A 13,377-nucleotide genomic window follows, 5' to 3' on the forward strand; every position below is an offset into this window, starting at 1 on the left:
CAAATTTACTCATTCATTTTATTTTCAAATTGACAATTGGAATGTGTTCTTAGAAAAGTTAGTAAGGGCGAATGAGGCTTTTCTACACACTCCCAAGATGCCATGGGAATTTGAACTAGGTTAACTTTTTTTTAATTATGCAGAGGGTGGAGGACAATTGGCGTTGATAAAGGGGCAGGCCAAGTTTGATATAACTAGGTTAACTTTTTTTAAAAAAAAAAATTATGTTTTTTAAATTATTTTTAGTTATAGTGAATTAATGGAAATGCTTTTAAACTTAATGGAAACTTTAACGGAGTTAGACGTAGGTGGTGGATTGCAACACTTTACAAAGTCCATTTGGTTAAAATTAAAAATTAAAAATTCATGTGGTATTTATACAAATTTTCCTTTATTTATTAATAGCTGAAATGAGAAACCAACACTTAAATCATTGAAAAAGGAAGAAACATAACGAAGAAGTGTTCATATTTTAAGGAAACTGACCATCAGTGGAAGCAATCCAAACTAGTATGGTACTAATTACAAATGAACGAGAGCATGCAACACAATTTTGGAAATCCGAATGCATAAATGAGAAAGAAACTGGGGCAAATCATCAGAGGGCTGAACCCAATTATTATGAGGAGTGAAAAGAAGCCACTAGGCCTTAAAGAAGTAGCCACATCAGGAGGAAAGCAAGGGAACAATGGGATCAACAAGAACCACCATTCCCAAAACTAACCTTGCACACCTGAACCTTTCACGAATTTCTAGCCAGCCAAAAGATCAGACAAACGAGCCCTAAGAGCATGACAAACAGAATAACCCTAGGAGATAAGGAATTGTCCTGGGTTGTGGGGTAGGAAGAGTTTCCTCTAGTGTTACGGCCAGTGCTTCCTGTGCTCATCCCTTGAAGAAATGAATAGTTCGTTTTCTGGGTTCCAAGGGAGGAAGCGCTTCCATGAAACACGTTACGCTGAGTTTTACTACTCTTCTTATCTTCTTTGGCCATATTGCGATTTTTGGAGGCGATTGAGAGAACCCAATCTCGATATCTCTTTTTTTATGAGGAAATGAAAGTTAATCGACTCTACCCTAGCAAAGCCTTAGGTGTTGTATATATAGTATATACACGCGAAACTAGGCAATCCCTATTTGTAAAGAGTTGAATTCAAACAATGAAGAGTACGCGCTTTCGGTAGAAAGTAGGTGAGTTGTTTACTAGGAAGGTTCTATAAGTCAATGCTGGCTTGGCTGCGGCCAATATAGCCATGAGTTATTTGCAGTCACACCAGTCAGGTATGTCATGTCATACAAACACCAGAATTTTCAAAAATTACATGAACATAATTGAGGTTTCAATTTCAATTATTATTATTATTTTCTTCAGGAGGAAAATTATTATAATCGAATAGCATCGTTTACATCTTGTGCTAACATATTAAAAAGCCACATCGGTCCAACTTGATCCCAACAATGTGAGCCACCAAGTCGAGTTACATGTCTCCAACAACAACAAAAAAAGTCGAGTTTTATATATACATATATAATTAAGGCCACTGCGCATGTGTGCACAGTGATACATCCGTGGTCAATACTAGTGTCAGTCATGGACAATCCGTGCCCAACCTTTTACATTGGCTACATATCACATGCTGTGATCCAAGCATAATGATGTCATTAATTTTACGCTACAACAAAAAGTCATATAAATAGACTTAAGTACCTTTAGATCTAAAACTCACAAAAACCTTAAAACCAAAACAAGCGTTCAGGGAATACTCATGATCTGTAGTGTATATTCCCAAAGTTCAACTTTTATCATGTATTGCTACATTTTCTATTTCTTTTTTAATTATTATAAAAATGCGAGATATATTGATAACAAAACAAAATTGCAGAAGATCTTCCACTAAAACATCATTGAAAATGCGCTACTGAGTTTTCTGGCAAGACTTAACTAACTACCGTCTGTTACAATTGCAATATGCAAACCATCCGTTCAAAAAGCCCATCTATTTTCAACAAGATGAAAGACTGCTTGAATCTGTTAATGTATGGTTTTTACTATTTTCTTTTGGCTTCCCTTGACAACTTTGTAATAGAATGTATTTTGTTATTTATCAAGCTCAAGTTTAGATTAAGGAAAACTTTTCTTGGTGCTCTTCTCTAACTTCTGTTGTATGGAGGTTCAAGCAATTTGACAAAGGTATTGTGCATTGCATATCATTTCATAAAACAGTCTTCATAAAAATGATGACTAGTCATCCGTTTCTCAGATGACTAGTCATCCTTGCTCTGTAGGATTTCCAATGGATAACAAACTGTTTTGTCCTATTCCTCTTTCTCTCTCTCTGCTGCCATCTGTGTTTTCTGACCTAAGGAATTTTTTGGCTGTAAAGGCTATGTTTTTGGTCATTTGGTGGTTGTCTGTTTTGGGTGGAAGTTTTGGAAAGTTTGGCTTGCCATCTTTCGCTTCTTCTTCCTCGAGAGAACCATCTTATTTCATCTATGAGTTTTTCAATTGATTTCTTTTTGAAAAACTGCATTTGAAACACGAATCTGCATCTAGCTACTTAAATCATTCTCTCATTTATATCTAGGTCAGATTCAAGATTGATTTCTTCAAGAGTATGGTTTCTTGAAGAAATTGGTCATTCTCCTTTGAATCCAAATTTTGGTTTCGGTTTGTGTTGGAGCTTGCAAGCTAGTGCCATGGGATGAACGAGCTGGAGAAGGAGCTGCCATTGCCATGAAGAACTGAGCTTCAAGCTTTGCTAAGTTGGAGAAGAAGATTGCACAAAGGAGGTATAGCTCATCTTCCTAAATAGATCTAGGTTTTTCTTGAGCTTGCTTGTGTTCCTTTGTAAGAATCTTTTTCTACTTAGTGGATTGCCTGGTCGGTTGATGACCCCCAGTTTTTCCCAATGGTGGGTTTCTGGGTAAACAGTTTCTGGTTTCAAACTCTGTAAATTTTCTGGGTTTGTGTTCTTGACAGTTGACTAGTCATCTGGGTTTGTGCAGATTGACTAGTCATCTTTTTCTGCTGTTTGGTGTTTGCTTGATTCTGCTGTTTGGTCTCACACACTTTCACCATAGTTGTTGCTAGCACAAGGGATGCCTAGATTGACGGGTCCTTCTGAGTGCCTAGGTTGTCACTAGTAATTCTCTAGGCTTGCAGGTACATCTTGGTGTGCTCTGTGTATATTATTATTTGGTATAATTCATATATGACAGTTGACTAGTCATAAGAGTATTTGGTCAAGGTCTAGAGTGTGTGAAGTTTGCTGCGTTCTTGGTTGAATATCTTTTAAATTTACCCCTCCTCACCTAAGTACCAATTTCAGAATCACGCCCCTGGAAACCCCTTCTATCACACATCATTAAATCTTTATATCTTGGATCGGTGCATGTATATCTTTACATCTTCCAAAGTTTCTCAAAGTTAGAGGTATGTATGCAGAACAAAAAAAATCAACAAATTGATCTAAATAAAATTATAAATTAAATATTCTCAAAGTTTCATCTAATAAGGTTTTGCCTTTTAGGTTTACGTGGGTTTTGTTTTGAGGGCATTTCAGTCTATTCAAGTGGATTTTTGACTATTTTTGAAAGTTTTTATAAAAATTGACATTTATAAAAGTATAGGGTCTATTTTTGCTATTTTTGATAAAAACTCATTTTGAAAGCTAGATTGTAAAATAACTTACCTATCGTTTACCTATCCCCTATATAACTAGAATAATTTACCTCCTCTTCATTGATGCAAAACCCATGGCTGTTGTCGAAGATTTATATATCCTAGCCAAAAGTATAGTTTTCTTCAAATCGTGTGTGGATCTTATGGCTCTCAAATTAAGGAGGGGGGAATGGTATTTTGGGACAGCACAACCTGCCTCTAATCCAACGGATTGTATGTGCCAAATATTTTGAAATTTTAAGAAACAAGATATGTCCTCAAATTTACAATAAATTTTACCAAATACGTTATGAGGGGCATTTTAGGAGGAAACAAATCATGACAATAAATTGATGAAATCAACACTTAATACGCTCCACATGATACAATAAATTGTAAGTATGGGTACTTTTGGAATCTGAAAAGTATAATAACTAGAAATTTAAGCTTCATTAAGTAATTTGCTAAGTTGAATCATAGTTATCGAATGGGATTTTTGTTAATGTATGGTTTTTGTAATTTTCTTTTGGCTTCCCTTGACATCTTTGTAATAGGATTTGTATTGTTATTTATCAAGCTCAAGTTTAGATTAAGAAAAACTTCTCTTGGTGCTCTTATCTATCTTATATCCTATGGAGGTTCAAGCAATTTGACAAAGGTAAGGTGAGCATTGCATATCATTGCATTAAACTGTTTTTATAAAATGATGACTAATCATTTGTTTCTCGTATGACTAGTCATCCTTACTCTGTTGGATTTCCAGCTGGATAACCAACCTCTTTGTCCTATTCATATTTCTCTCTCTGCTGCCAGGTGTGATTCTGACCTAAGGGAATTTCTGTCTGTAAAGGCTATGAATTTCCTCTTTGGGCAGTTGTCTCTTTTGGGTGGAAGTTTTGGAAAGATTGGTTTTGCCCTCTTTCTATTCTTCTACCTCAAGAGAGAACCAAATATTTCATCTATGAGTTTTTTCAATTAATTTCTTATTCGAAAAACTGCATTTGAAACACGAATCTGCATCTAGCTACTTAAATCATTCTCTCATTTATATCTAGGTCAGATTTAAGATTGATTTCTTCAAGAGTATGGTTTCTTGAAGAAATTGGTCATTCTCCTTTGAATCCAAATTTTTGGTTTCGGTCTGTGTTGGAGCTTGCAAGCTAGTGCCATGGGATGAGCGAGCTGGAGAAGGGCTGCCATTGCCATGAAGAACTGAGCTTCAAGTTTTGCTAAGTTGAAGAAGAAGATTGCACGAAGAAGGTATAGCTCATACTCTTAAATAGACCTAGGTGTTTCTTGAGCTTGGTTGTGTTTCCTTTGTAAGAATCTTTTTCTATTTAGTGGAGTGCCTAGTCGGTTGATGACTCCCAGTTTTTCCCGATGGTGGGTTTCTGGGTGAACAAATTCTGCTTTGCATATATGTAATTTTTATGGGTTTGTGTTCTTGGTGGTTGACTAGTCATCTTTATCTGCTGTTTGATATTTACTTGAAAATGATGATTTCACACACTTTCACCATAGTTGTTTCTAGCACAGGGGATGCCTAGATTGACGGGTCCTTCTGAGTGCCTAGGTTGTCACTAATAATCTTCTAGGGTTGCAGGTACTTTGTGGCATGCTCTATGTGTTCTCTTGATTATGGTTGTTCATGACTAGCAGTTGACTAGTCATATGTGTATTTGGTCAAGGTCTAAAGTGTGTGAAGATTGTTGTGTTGTTGTGTCGTTAAATTTACCCATTGTCACCTAAATACAAATTTCAATTTTACTTATAAAAACCATAACTTTATTTATCAGAAAATAAAGTGATGGGATGTTGGTGAGAAAAATTAAATTGATAAGGGACAGCTTAATTTTCTATAAGAGCTATTCCAGCCATGCAGCCCAGGCCCGAGGGAAACAAAAACTTCGTTCAGCGGAGAAGCCCAGGCCGGGGTGTGGGACCCACCAACCCGGGCTGGCCCGAAGGCAACTTCCGCCCCATGTCCAAAACGCGGTGGGGTGACGTCATGACGACGTCGGTGGCGTCGTCACGCGAATTCAAATTTTTACGTTGGCGTGTGCAATGCACGCGCCAACATTAAAATTTGAACCGCGTCTTGACGTCGAGCGACGCCAGCCCAACGGGTGGAAGCCACGTGGCACTCCCCCAGCGCTCCGATTTGATTCCAAATGTTCATCCAACGGCTAGCGATTTTTGGACAATAAAATTATGAAAAAAAATCGAAATTTTTTTAAAAAAAATACTAAAAAATCCTAAAAAATTCTGATTTTTTTTCCCTATAAATACCTATAAATACCATTCACTTTCAACACCAATTTTCATACATTTTATTCTACTTCTACAATTACTCAACATTTTTTTCACTCTTCACTCAACATTTTCTTCACTCTTCACTCAACATTTTCATCTCTTTCACCTTGTAATTTTAGTTTTTATTTTTATGGCTTCTTCTATTGAAACCTGAGGGGCGTGGAGCACCATGGAAGATGTTTCTTTGTGTGAGGCTTGGCTCCGAGTTCGTCATTGTCCCTTGTCAGGCAATGAGATGAAATTTTTCCATATGTGGAAAAAAATTCATGCCGAATTTTGCGAAAAAATTCAGGACTCGCCTCGTACGGAAATGACATTGTCGAGTAGGTGGAAACTTCTCAACAAAGAGATGGCAAAATGGAGAGATGCCTTGGCAAAAGCGATGAACTTGTATAGAAGTGGGGAAAATCGTACTAACGAGGTAAGTATTTTGTAATTTTCGTTTTATTAAGTTTAATGTCCTAATATATATATGTTGTTAATATTTATTGCATTGTCAATATTTTGTTAATATTTCTTGCATTTCAAATATTTTGTTAATATTTCTTGCATTTCAAATATTTTGTTAATATTTCTTGCATTTTCAATATGTTGTTAATATTTATTGCATTTCAAATATTTTGTTAATATTTCTTGCATTTTCAATATGTTGTTAATATTTATTGCATTTCCAATTGTTTCTTCATATTTCTTGCACTTCCAATTTATTTGTAAGGTTAATTGCATTTCCATTATTTTTATTTTGTTACTTGTATATCCAATATATTTTAAATAGTTATTGCATTTCCATTTTTTTGTTAAATAGCTCATTCAAGCACAGATGTGGTTCGGTGCAACCGGGGGTGGCAAAAAAAAATTCACCCATCATGAATGTTGGGAGGTGGTGAAATCTGTAAACGCTTCAATATTATTCCAACGGGTCCCGACGTTGTCTTAAGCGAGACGCCTCTCCGTGATGCAACGACATCGGATTCACCTCTCGATTCCCCTATGAGTGAAGACTCACCCATCCAAAAGGAACCGAGGCCCATTGGCCGAAAGGCTGCGAAGGCAAAGAAAACGGGTAATTCAAGCAATCATAATTCAAAGTTTTTGGAGGAAATTGCAAGGCAAAACGGCATAAGAATTGAAATGGAGCAAAAACGCCAAGATATGGAGGTGGCAATTCAAGCCGAGTGTGCACGAGAAAAGGAGTATTTGTGCAAAAAAGATATGGAGAAGACGGATCGGGAAACTATGACGATGGATACAAACCATATGTCCCCTGATACAAAACAATATTGGAAGCTAGAACGAAGGGATGTTATGAGAAGAAGACTTTTCCAGGATGATGGGCCTAGCAACACGGATTGGTTAAATGATCAAAACCATTAAATTAGTTGGCATACCTTTTATGTATTTTTAATTTTCTTGTTTTCTATTAAAGTTGGTGTACTTCATGTTTTTTATTTTAGTAGTAGTAATTCTTAATGACTTGTATTGGATTTCTTTATTTAATAAACAAAGCCTTCAATAAAAGACAATTTTATTCAACATATTCCATACATCAAACAAAACATAATTAAAATCAAAACAAAAACTACAAACAAGGCACAATAATAAATAAAAAAACAACACAACCAAACCATAAGCAATACTAAACAACACAACCAAAACATAAGGCCTAAAACATAACAAAAGCATCTATGCTCCATCATTCATCTTCATTCCCTTTCACCGTCCATAAATGCTCTATCAAGTCAAGTTGACGGCTTTCATGAATATACGAAGATTGCATCTCTGTATATCGATCTATCATCCGGGTCATCATACGATCGTCCCTCACCAACGGTTCCGGCTCAAACGGTTCTCCATTTGGCCCCATGGGCCTTTCATAAATCCGGGTCAAGGCCGTGTTTATTGGATCCGATTCATAGACCTCTCCAGCATCATAATCGTACTCATCCTCCACAATCATATTATGGAGGATGATGCAAGTCATCATAATGCTCGGAGGATCTCCTCATCAAACATACGGGCCGCACCTCGAACAATCAACCATCGAGCTTGAAGGATGCCAAAACACCTTTCGACATCTTTCCTGTATCCTTCTTGATAAGTAGCAAATAATTTTTGCTTATGGGATCGGGGATTCGGAATGGATTTGACAAATGTGGTCCACCTTGGGTAGATACCGTCAGCTAGATAATACCCCGTCTGGTAGACTGTATTGTTGACTTCATAGGTAATATTGGGGCCTTGGCCGCTCAAAACATCGTTGAAGACCGGAGATTGACCCAGGACGTTGAGGTCATTTTGGGCTCCGGCAACTCCAAAGAAAGCATGCCAAACCCATGTGTCGAAGCCAGCAACGGCTTCCAGGATGATACTTTTTGTGCCTTTCCTATTTCCGTATTCACCTTGTCCAGGCAGTTGGACAATTCTTCCATTGCCAATGCATGCAGTCGATGCTACCAATCATTCCTGGAAATCCTCGAGCTTCGGCTTTTTGTAGAAGCCGTTGGAGGTCCCTGGGAGTAGGTCTACGCAGGTAGTCCCTAGTGTACAGATTTTCAACTGCATCACAAAATCTTACCAAAGCCTCCAACGTAGTGGACTTCCCCATTCGGGCAACCTCATCCACCTGATCAGCAGATACTCCATACGCCAACATGCGTATAACAGCTGTAAGCTTTTGCTCCGGCAGAAGGCCCAAAACCCCAGTAGCATCACACTTTTGAACAAAGTATGCATCATAATTGCAAATATCATGCATGATTTTATTGAACAAGTGGGGTTGCATTCTAAATCGCCTTCGAAAATCAACATCAGAGTACAAAGCAGTTGGGATAAAATAATCTTCCAAAAGATTCTTACCCCGAGAATGCCTATGTCTGTCCACATTCCGGCGACGGCCGACTTGTGAACCACGGCGGCGACCTTGGTTCTCTTCCTCTTCCATTGCCACTGCTATGAGAACTTGTTCATCAACTTGCCTCTGCAACTCATTGATTTCATCGGCTCTACGGTTTCTCTCCTTTCTTTCTCTCTCATGCCTCTCCAAGCATCTCCTATATTCTTCCATTGAGAATGAATGGAGTATGAATTCTAAACTCTAAGAAATGAAAATATTGAAAGATGTGGTGTGAGAGGTATGAGGTGAGCCTTTGGTTTTATAGAAAAATTTGGCAAGATAAAGATGCCACGTGGCTTGATTTGATTGGATGAAAATCTTATCTGAAATTTGAAATTCATCCGAAATTTGAAACCCAATTTTATCTGAAATTTGAATTTTGAAATTCATCCGAAATTTGAACCCAAATGTATCTGAAATTTAATTTTTGAAATTCATCCGAAATTTGAATTTTGAAATTCATTCGAAATTTGACCCCAAAAATTTATCTGAAATTTGAATTTTGAAATTCATCCGAAATTTGAACCAAAAAATCTTATCCCGAAATTTTATCCGATTATGAATAGTCTTGACACGTAGGAACCCGTAAATCTTATCCGAAAATATTATCCAAATTAATTATTAAGGTAAATAAAATTGTGAATAAAACAAAAAAATGAATAGTAACTGCCCTTAGCTAGGGCAATGGGTGGAAACACAAAATTCTGATTTTGCAAGGGCAACCACTATTCAGGTGAATAGTGGCTGCCCTAACTCCCCCCTTGGCATGACTAAGGGCAAATGGGTGGAGTTGCTCTAAAAACTATGATGCCATGGATCGATCCCTGTATAAAAAAAACCAGCGGCGTGGGTTATATTACTTGTCTGACTTTTTCTTTTTCCTTGGCGAAACTGGGTGCAGTCAACTACTAGTACAAGAGGAAATATAATATATAATATACCAATTTTGTATTAGGCGTGTAGAAGTGGTCAAAGGTTTTTGATCTAGTCCAAACGGGTAAGAAAGTTTAATGGTGTTCAACATGCTTCATGTCCATAAGAAATAGTCATATCTACCAATTTTATATAAATTTTTCCAAATGTGCTTTAGTCAAATAATATAAGTAGAATATTTTTTAGATATATTTCATTCTTTAAAAGGAGGTATTTATAATATAAGGTTGTAACCTTAGTAAAGTTATACAAGAAAATAAGATAAAATCCTAATTACACAATATATATATACAAAAAGGAAAGAAATAGAGTTCTAATAGGCTATAAAATAAATCTCCTAATTAAGTTAGGATCTAGCTAACAGCTTCATACTTCATGTCCATAAAAACACAAGAGAAAAGATTGATGATGTTGGACATGCTTCATGTCCTATATATGATATATATAAAGAAGTTTTTGTTATATTAATATGTGATTTTTTTTTCCATCAGTAAAGGTGTGCTTATATACCATGTAACTTATAATCCCAAGTTCTACGATTATGATAATAGGTTAGTTCATGTAATCTACTTGTCTTATAGATCTTGGCAACAAAAAAATAAAAATAAATAAAATAATAATAATAATAAAAAATACAAAGGTCATATGAATTTGGCCAAAGAATTTTAAAACAAAATTGTCCGATGGAGCACCAAACACAGTATAACTTAATCTGACCATTTATCCGGAATAGTACCAAATGCTTTATAATTTTACGAATAAACAGTCAGTACTCTTAGGAACATATTAATACTATTCGACATAAATTAGTCAATATAGTATGACGTACCAAACTAGCCCTAAGAATGTTCAAGTTGAAATTTATTCTCATGAGCACGTCCATACCATCTATACAAGTCAAACAAGCGGATGAGTTTTTATAGAAATGTCACCTAAATTTATACTTCAGTTTCAATTTGTCACCTTAAAGAAAAATTAAGAGAAATGTCACCAATACGCTATTTGCCGAGCTCTGAAATATATTGCTCTATATGTAGACGATGAGAACATGATCTCCATCTATCCTTTATATATATATATATATTGATTATTTAATTTTTCTGAGTGGACTTTGTTATAATCCTTTTCTTACTTGAGGAATGTAAACTTAATTTTATCAAGTCCTATATATATATATACACACACATATGTGAGGGACATCTTATGGGGCTCATTCCACAATGTATCAATGATCCGAACTATATCTTTTTTGTAGGTATTCCTTCAAAGATCGTATATGCAAAAAATCACTTGAATTTGAATCCAATTGACCACTCAATTCAGTAGTTGTTATTTTAGTGTTTTCTTAAGTACTATATTCCTCGATTTTGTTGGCCACAACTAGATGTCTTAACGGTTTCTGATTTTTCAAATTTTTTTTTGACAAGGATGATCTATGACTGAAGACTAGAAAAATAAACGGTTCGGATAGTTGAAATAAAATTTTTAATGGGCCCCACAAGGTGTTGTTCAAATAAGATTATTTGAGGAATCCCTCAATATATACTCACACACACCAAATACTTAGAAAAGTCTCCAAGGACAATTTTTTGTTTTGTTTTTTCACTGAATTAACTATATTGGTAGTTGTCTCCTCCATTTGATTGGAGAAGATCTCATGTTAGATGCACATGAATACATAAGTGTGGTGACTTCAATACTTCATTATGTCATAAGTTTGTTGTGGATGAATTATGTTGTTTTGAATACCTTCTGTTGTAAAAAAAGAAAAAAAGAAAAAAATCTCCTAAAATAATTTCCTACTATAATATATCGCAGTCAATTATATGATTTGTTGGACGGGGATTATCCCTACTCCCCAATCGGATGTGCGTGAGATAAAAACCATGTGAAATGTTTACTAGGACGGTTGTATAATAGGATGCTTGGTGCGCCCAAAATCACGATTGTAGGAGATACGTATGTTCAAGTCAATAATGCTTCGAATTGGCATCTTCAACTTTCCAGCGAAGCAATCCAAATAAAAAACATGCAATTGTTTTGACTCTGGACTTTGGAGGGTTGCTGCTTAGGTAAGTGGTATACGTCATAGGACGAGGCACAAGTTTACAGAGTGTTTTTGTTTTACTTTAATTTGGTAAACCTAATAAGTCAAATAAAATATTCATTAAGCAGATCAAGACCAACCAAGTCGTCCTATAAAATAAATAACCACTTGGAGGCTCTGCCGTTGTGAAGGAAGTAGAAAATATTGTAATTGCAAAGTTGAATTCTTCTTTGCCTGTAAGCTTATGTCGTGAATATTTTTCTTTTGTTATACACCGGCATAGAAAATACTTAAAAGGAATCATCTTATCTCAATACATCATGAGACAGATAACATTACATTATAGTAAAATAAAGTTGGAAGAAGCAAGTTTTATTTGATTTAACCCAAATTTAAGAAGAAGAAAAAATATTAGAGGAAGCAAAACAAAGGGGTTTCGCTGACTTTTTATTGAAGTAAAGTTCGGACATGACAAATAATTAAGATGAACCCGAAAAGAGGCATTTCGGGAGTCTTCGAATTTCTAGTTGCTACAGGCAAAGTAATGGAGCTGCAAGTGAATTCACTCTTGGGGCTTTGAATCGGTGACCTTTAATAATTCTTGCGCTTCATAGAGTATGCTCAATCCCTCTTTCAACATCATCACTCCTCTACCAGCCTTCTTACGTCCATATTCAATATGATTCTTTGAGGAAATAAAGAGGTCCAATACGTTGACAGAACCAGTTATGTTAGGGCAATTACCCTCAATGGTGTGTATTATTTCCGACAGCTGCTTTAAGTCTTCATGAAGAACAAGTGTGGCCTTGATAGAATCCGTTTCACTGCTAGTCTCCAACTTGTTTCCAGTTTCATCCCTCCTCCTTCGGTTGCTCGCTCGACCTTCTGCGCAGTCCTCAATACAAGAAGTAATGAAACAAGGGAAAAAAAAAAAAAAAAGAGATGAAGAAGCAAAGAAAGTGGCCATTGCAAGTGAATTAGCACGTACGTACATTAATAAATTAAATGTCTGAAGAAGAAAGAGAAAACATATATATATATACCTAAGTTTGTTTTTTCGGGTGTGGGGGGATTCCCTGGTTTGTTCCCCTCTTTGCCATGCGATGGTGATGAGATTTGATCGTGTTTCCTTTTATCCCCCACAGCCACAGCAGCGAATTGGTTGTATTCTGACACCATCGCCTCTCAAGAGCACAACTTTACTCTGTGAGAAACCAAAATTGCTATATATATAGGCGTTGAGATTCCCTTGTTGGAACTAATTGAGGGATGCGGATCCTCCTTAATTTTTTTAATTTTTATTTCCTCATGTAGAATATTTGTGTTTTTATTTAACAAATATGAATTAGGTCAATTAATCAAGACAGTGATATGTGGACATTGACTTCATATTTCAGCGCTCAAAATATCAAGATCCCAACAAAGAGCTGCTCGTACATCACGTGCTCAATTTACCAATCCTGCAAGAATTTCATGAAGTTGTAATAAATATTTGAGAACAAAGCGTTCACACAGTATTTTTCATAAAAA

General features: G+C 36.0%; 1 protein-coding gene across 1 annotated transcript; it reads right to left on the minus strand.

Moving 5' to 3' along the window:
- Positions 1 to 12,336: 12,336 nt before the first annotated feature.
- On the minus strand, positions 12,337 to 13,026 carry LOC103343038 (uncharacterized). Its single transcript, XM_008246708.2, has 2 exons — positions 12,891 to 13,026; positions 12,337 to 12,732 (listed from the first exon to the last, which is right to left on the minus strand). The coding sequence occupies exons 1-2, from the start codon at positions 13,024 to 13,026 to the stop codon at positions 12,410 to 12,412; spliced, it is 459 nt and encodes a 152-aa protein (XP_008244930.2). The 3' UTR covers positions 12,337 to 12,409.
- Between the last annotated feature and the right edge of the window lie 351 nt (positions 13,027 to 13,377).

The sequence above is a fragment of the Prunus mume genome, linkage group LG1, assembly GCF_029339155.1.
Source record: "Prunus mume cultivar Tortuosa linkage group LG1, ASM2933915v1, whole genome shotgun sequence".
Taxonomy (NCBI): Eukaryota; Viridiplantae; Streptophyta; class Magnoliopsida; order Rosales; family Rosaceae; genus Prunus; species Prunus mume.

Coding starts and splice junctions, on each gene's coding strand:
- LOC103343038 (XM_008246708.2), bottom strand. CDS start 13,026: ATGGTGTCAGAATACAACCAATTCGCTGCTGTGGCTGTGGGGGATAAA. Junction 12,733..12,890: donor ACCCGAAAAAACAAACTTAG/GTATATATATAT, acceptor AGGACTGCGCAG/AAGGTCGAGCGAGCAACCGA.